General features: G+C 43.1%; 1 protein-coding gene across 2 annotated transcripts in view; it reads left to right on the top strand.

Moving 5' to 3' along the window:
• Positions 1–7,500, top strand: part of LOC308686545 (cyclic AMP-dependent transcription factor ATF-6 beta-like) — a 33,973-nt gene that overhangs the window by 5,187 nt on the left and 21,286 nt on the right. For both annotated transcript variants that reach the window (XM_081394981.1, XM_081394982.1), the window contains exons 2-7: positions 2,507–2,574; positions 3,046–3,124; positions 3,592–3,651; positions 4,768–4,850; positions 5,998–6,091; positions 6,471–6,614. In XM_081394981.1, the coding sequence (XP_081251107.1) occupies positions 2,507–2,574; positions 3,046–3,124; positions 3,592–3,651; positions 4,768–4,850; positions 5,998–6,091; positions 6,471–6,614 (528 nt within the window). The remainder of the gene's footprint in view (positions 1–2,506; positions 2,575–3,045; positions 3,125–3,591; positions 3,652–4,767; positions 4,851–5,997; positions 6,092–6,470; positions 6,615–7,500) is intronic.

Below are 7,500 nucleotides of genomic sequence, written 5' to 3'. Positions count from 1 at the left end.
GTGCTAGAGAACTAGTTAGTGTTGGAGAACTAGTTAAAGGCTGTGTGACTAGTGCTAGAGAACTAGTTAGTGTTGGAGAACTAGTTAAAGGCTGTGTGACTAGTGCTAGAGAACTAGTTAGTGCTAGAGAACTAGTTAAAGGCTGTGTGACTTGTGCTAGAGAACTAGTTAAAGCAGAGTTCTCAAACCGGTTCCACGGAGGGCCTAGTGTATGCAGGTTTTTGGTCTTTCCCTTCAATTAGTGCCCAATTAAGACCTAGACTACCAGGTGAGGGGAGATCTTAACCAATTAGTGACCTACTCAATCAGTTTGGTTCAAGGTAAAAGAGAAAACCTGCATACACTAGGCCCTCCGTGGAACCGGTTTGAGACCACTGAGTTAAAGGCTGTGTGATTAGTGCTAGAGAACTAGTTAGTGCTAGAGAACTAGTTAAAGGCTTTGTGACTAGTGCTAGAGAACTAGTTAAAGGCTGTGTGACTAGTGCTAGAGAACTAGTTAGTGCTAGAGAACTAGTTGAAGGCTGTGTGACTAGTGCTAGAGAACTAGTTAAAGGCTTTGTGACTAGTGCTAGAGAACTAGTTAAAGGCTGTGTGACTAGTGCTAGAGAACTAGTTAGTGCTAGAGAACTAGTTAAAGGCTGTGTGACTAGTGCTAGAGAACTAGTTAGTGCTGGAGAACTAGTTAAAGGCTGTGTGACTAGTGCGAGAGAACTAGTTAAAGGCTTTGTGACTAGTGCTAGAGAACTAGTTAAAGGCTGTGTAACTAGTGCTAGAGAACTAGTTAAAGGCTGTGTGATTAGTGCTAGAGAACTAGTTAGTGCTGGAAAACTAGTTAAAGGCTGTGTGACTTGTGCTAGAGAACTAGTTAAAGGCTGTGTGACTAGTGCTAGAGAACAAGTTAGTGCTGGAGAACTAGTTAAAGGCTGTGTGACTAGTGCTAGTGAACTAGTTAGTGCTGGAGAACCAGTTAGTGCTAGAGAAATAGTCAGTGCTGGAGAACTGGTTAAAGGCTGTGAGACTAGTGCTAGAGAACTAGTTAATGCTAGAGAACTCATTAGTGCTGGAGAACTAGTTAGTGATGGAGAACTACTTAAAGGCTGTGTGACTAGTGCGAGAGAACTAGTGATGCGCGGGTCGGCTTTTTTTCCAACCCGCGGGTCCCGCTTTTATGAAATTATTTGGCCCGCCCCAGCCCGCCCCGCACCACTGTATCTATTTTTACAACCCGCCCCGCCCCGCACCCGCGACCATTAAATAGACATATTAGGCATTGTAATGTAAATGAAAACAGCCTTTATTTCAGCCTGAAAGTGCTTGGAAACATTGCCAACTGGCAATAACAGACGTTTCTGAATATGAACCATAAATCAGGTCATATTAATAAGATAATGATTTAAACATTTTCAATATTTACAAAGCAGCGTTTGTATTCATCTAATTCATCATTCACCTTTTTTTCTTTAATTATGTAAATTCCCGACCTCAATTTCTCCCGCACCTCATCTTCCATCTTCACTTTTATTTCTCCGTCTTTGTTGTTGTGGCTGGCGGCGGGAGCTGCTTTGCGCGAGCTGTGTCACGTGACGCCAAAGGTTTGGGGAAATCACGCAAGTTGCATTGCTCCGCCCTTATCAAAGAACCTACTAAAATATGATTAGATTGATATTCCCAAATATTTAATATAGGCTGGACATTGCATGCAACATATATGGATTTTTATTTTATTTTGTTTTTAATGACCCGCCCCAACCCGCCCCGCAAATAAAGTGACAATTTCTTTACCCGCCCCAACCCGACCCGCGGGCTACCCGCGGGGCCCGCGGGTTATGAGACGACCCGCGCATCACTAGAGAGAACTAGTTAAAGGCTGTGTGACTAGTGCTAGAGAACTAGTTAATGCTAGAGAACTCATTAGTGCTGGAGAACTAGTTAGTGATGGAGAACTGGTTAAAGGCTCTGAGACTAGTGCTAGAGAACTAGTTAATGCTAGAGAACTCATTAGTGCTGGAGAACTAGTTAGTGATGGAGAACTAGTTAAAGGCTGTGTGTGACTAGTGCTGGAGAATAAAGGTTTAGTTCACCCAAAAATGAAAACTCTGTCATGATTTACTCGCCCTCACGTCGTTCCAAACTCGTTTTTGTGCACAATAAGTTTTCTCGTCGCTTCTTAACATTAAGATTGAACCGCTGTCGTCACACAGACTATTTTAACAATGTTTTAAGAGTAGTGGGGTTAATGTAATGTAAACTGAATGACACTCATGATGTGTGTAGTTGTGCTGATGTGTGTGCTCTGAACACTGGTGTGTGTTAGAGATCATGAAGCCTGAGATCATCTTTCACTTCCTCTTGCTGGGACAGTATTGTTGGAGAGGGTGTTGCTGTAGATAAAGGGAGTTACGAAGGAGCCGATGAGCTGGAACTGCTGCTACTGTAATCAGAGGAGGCATCATACACACACACATATAATATTTACATAATCTGTGTGTGTGTGTCTGTCTCTCAGATGCCTGTCTGTATCAGTGTGAGGATATGGAGGAGGATTTCACTGGAGAACTGAAGTATAACACATTGGTACGTGTACACACACTCACACACACACTCACACACACACTTACACTCACACACACACCCGCACACACATACAGACAGACTCACAAACAACACACACACACACCGCAGGTACTGAGCTGAGTAAGTGTGTGGCTTCTGAAAGGAAGTTATTGAGGTGTCAATCACCCACAGTGAGAGAGATGAGGGGAAGTTATTCTGAATCAAGATCACACGAACATGAATTCACTTATTTAGAATAAACACTGCAATGCTCCATTAAAACTCTCAGCATCCTGTAGGATTCTCCAGTCGGATCACAGACCACATGACCACTAGACCTCCTCGCCTCAGTGCTGGAGATGATGATGAACTGGCTGATAATTATGAGTGACATTAGCAGATGTAATAACAGGAGATCTGATCTGTTCATCATATCTCTCTCTCTCTCTCACACACACACACACACACACACACACACACACACACACACAGCTGGACCGCGATCTGGTCCTCACGCTCGACCCTGATGACCTCACGTCCCCATGGAAGAACCTGGACCTCAACCTCACAGGTGCGACTCTCACACACTAATATTATTATCGATGGTTTTGATGAATGAAGTTCTGGAGGTTCGATTGATTAGACATCCTTCTTGATTATTTATAACAATTTAATTTAACCATTAAAACGGAATCCGCAACAATTGAAGCGGAAAACAGAATTTGGGGGTAAAAATAAATGATTTATTTCAAGATAAACCCCAATGTGGAATAATGACCTGCTCACCATGTTATCATTTCATACTAATGTCTATTTATAATAATATAACAAAAGCACACTTACACATTTATAAATGTGTTTTACACAGTGTGTGTGTGTGTGTGTGTGTGTGTGTGTGTGTGTGTGTGTGTGTGTGTGTGTGTGTGTGTGTGTGTGTGTGTTATGGAGAGTTTCAGAAGGACTCGCAAACATTAGTGTTTGAAGAGCTGAACTGTTTGTTTAATATCTTGACTCTATAAACTCTGTCTTTAATTGTAGGTGAAATGTCGATCATGAAGGATGAGATGCGAATCACACAACCTCTGCCCGTGGACATGTGTAAGCCTCTCTGTGGACACGTTTATGAGTATTAATATCCTCTCTGTGGACACGTTTATGAGTATTAATATCCTCTCTGTGGACACGTTTATGAGTATTAATATCCTCTCTGTGGACACGTTTATGAGTATTAATATCCTCTCTGTGGACACGTTTATGAGTATTAATATCCTCTCTGTGGACACGTTTATGAGTATTAATATCCTCTCTGTGGACACGTTTATGAGTATTAATATCCTCTCTGTGGACACGTTTATGAGTATTAATATCCTCTCTGTGGACACGTTTATGAGTATTAATATCCTCTCTGTGGACACGTTTATGAGTATTAATATCCTCTCTGTGGACACGTTTATGAGTATTAATATCCTCTCTGTGGACACGTTTATGAGTATTAATATCCTCTCTGTGGACACGTTTATGAGTATTAATATCCTCTCTGTGGACACGTTTATGAGTATTAATATCCTCTCTGTGGACACGTTTATGAGTATTAATATCCTCTCTGTGGACACGTTTATGAGTATTAATATCCTCTCTGTGGACACGTTTATGAGTATTAATATCCTCTCTGTGGACACGTTTATGAGTATTAATATCCTCTCTGTGGACACGTTTATGAGTATTAATATCCTCTCTGTGGACACGTTTATGAGTATTAATATCCTCTCTGTGGACACGTTTATGAGTATTAATATCCTCTCTGTGGACATGTTTATGAGTATTAATATCCTCTCTGTGGACACGTTTATGAGTATTAATATCCTCTCTGTGGACATGTTTATGAGTATTAATATCCTCTCAGTGGACACGTTTATGAGTATTAATATCCTCTCTGTGGACACGTTTATGAGTATTAATATCCTCTCTGTGGACATGTTTATGAGTATTAATATTCTGCTTATAGCAGTGTTAACACATCGCATATTCCCAAACCTTATTTACAGCTCGAGTTAGTGCATTAAAATCACTATAGATATTCTAACAGTGTGAGATTGCCACAGTTTATTAGTAAAACTACAGTGTAACTGTCATAAACTGTGTGTGTGTGTGTGTGTGTGTGTGTGTGTGTGTGTGTGTGTGTGTGTGTGTGTGTGTGTGTGTGTGTGTGTGTAGTTTTCCAGGTGAAGACCGAGCCTCCATCCCCGTCCTCATCTCTGACCTCTGACAGCTCTATACCGTCTCTTCCTGAAGCTCAGGTACACACATCAGAGCCACACACACACACACACACACACACACACACACACACACCTACCTGACTGCACTGTCACATGTCATCACTGTTTACTCTTTCATTCTAACTGACCCGGTTACTCAGTTTTCTCTCTGTTCAGTTAAAGACGCCCACACTCGCTGAATATCTCACAATTCAATCTGATATCAAATCTTTTGCATATTTTAAGTACGTCAATGTTTCTCAAGGGGAAAAAATAAACTTGTTAAAAATAGCAATGAGGTAAATGTAAGGTTTTGTGACATTATTGTTCTCCAGCTGTTTCTCTGACGGTTGAAACACTGATTGAGGGATCACAGGAGTCATGCTCGAGTTCAGGCAGTTGTTCTGAAGCTCATCATGTTTATTTGCTGCGGTCACTAGTAGTGTTGAGGAAGAGATGATCGGTTCAGCTGTCACACACACTAGACGGGCGTCTGCTGTTAAAGTCCATGTAAAGTTCCTAGATCACTTATAATTTTCCACAGGAGTTTTTTGTCTTGTGAAATTTCTTGGAAATATATTTTTGCAGTGTTTTGTCATCAGAACAATCCGAAAACACATTAAAAACAGCAGCAAGCAGAAAACAGCCTTGAGTTCAGCAAACACAGCTAGAGCTTCAGAGCCACTGCAGCCATGAGTGATTAGACACATTTTTATATTATTATAGTCAAAATGGCTGATAAATCACAAAACATAATCAGTGTAACATCAACAGAAATCAATAATTTTACCCCAGCGCTGGAACTGAGTGTGTGTTGTGTCTGTGGCCTGCTGGGACTCAGTGTTTCATTGATACTAAAATAACAATGCAAAGACTCTCTTGTAAGGACTCTCTAATGCCCGATGTTTCATGCTGACTGGCACACACACACACACACACACACACACACACACACACACACACACACTAAATTAATGCTTTTACAATCACACATGTATGAATAAATGTATAATAAAAGTATTTCAAGTAATATTCAATGGCACTGAGTGTGTGTGTGTGTGTGTGTGTGTGTGTGTGTGTGTGTGTGTGTGTGTGTTTGCTGTCATGAGTGTGATCTCCTGCTCAGCTGAGCAAACATCATCTCTACACACACTTCGCTCATGCAGTGTGTGATTGTGTTCCTCAGGTGATGAAGAGTGAGAATCCTCCCACTCCGCCGTACATGTGTGGAGACGTGCTGTCGCCCCCGCTAGCCAGTGTAGAGGTCACCGTCACCACAGGTGTGTGTCACACACACACACACACACACACACACACACATAGAGTGAGCTGACGGGTCAGGTGACTCTTTCCCGAGTAACGTGACACTGAGAGTATTGACTGATATGAAGCGTAGCCTCCTGTACCTTCGGTATTGCTGCTCTAATCCATGCTAGGCTAACCAGAACAGAACCAGACCGCCAGTCCAAACTGTATGCTAACGGTCAGTTGTATTTGACGATAGTGGCCCTGACAGAACTGTGTGACTGGGACTGAAACTGCCGTGATGGGAAACTCTCGCTTTATTCCCTTCATTTACTATACGCACTAACCCTAACTGAAAGAGTTCTGGGCTGGAAGGGAATGATCCTGTTCCTGATGTGTTCCTGTGTTCTTCAGCCTCACTGAAGGCCTCCAGCATCCTCAGCAGCAAACCCCTGCTCCAGCCCAAACCCGTGTGTGTGTCGAGCCCGAGCCCAGCCAAAGCCCTGATCCTGCAGAGCCTTCCCGTTCCCGTGGCTCCCGTCGACCAGAACACGCCTGGTGAGATCACACACCCACATCTCATGTTGAGAAATGGAACTCTTTATTGAACAATATCAACAACAACAACAAAAAATCATAGTGGAGCTTAGGTATAATATAGGACTGCACGATTAATCGCAATAAAACCGCACGCGATTATCTTATGCGCAGCTTGTCAGCGGAGTGCGGCTGATCGGTAGTAAACACTGCTCCATCTGAACACCAGAGGGCACTCTCTCACACACACACACACACACACACACACACACCACATATCCATCTGAACACCAGAGGGCACTCTCTCTCTCACACACACACACACACACACACACACACACACACACCACATATCCATCTGAACACCAGAGGGCACTCTCTCACACACACACACACACACACACACACACACCACATATCCATCTGAACACCAGAGGGCACTCTCTCACACACACACACACACACACACCACATATCCATCTGAACACCAGAGGGCACTCTCTCTCTCACACACACACACACACACACACACACACACACACACACACACACACACACCACATATCCATCTGAACACCAGAGGGCACTCTCTCTCTCACACACACACACACACACACACACACACACACACACACACACCACATATCCATCTGAACACCAGAGGGCACTCTCTCTCTCACACACACACACACACACACACACACCACATATCCATCTGAACACCAGAGGGCACTCTCTCTCTCACACACACACACACACACACACACACACACCACATATCCATCTGAACACCAGAGGGCACTCTCACACACACACACACACACACACACACACCACATATCCATCTGAACACCAGAGGGCACGCTCACACACACACACACCACATATCCATCTGAACACCAGAGGC

Source organism: Scardinius erythrophthalmus (assembly GCF_964197995.2).
Source record: "Scardinius erythrophthalmus genome assembly, contig: HAP1_SCAFFOLD_406, whole genome shotgun sequence".
Classification (NCBI taxonomy): Eukaryota; Metazoa; Chordata; class Actinopteri; order Cypriniformes; family Leuciscidae; genus Scardinius; species Scardinius erythrophthalmus.
Note: the sequence above shows the minus strand (reverse complement) of the source record. Positions and strands in the feature narration are given on the sequence as shown.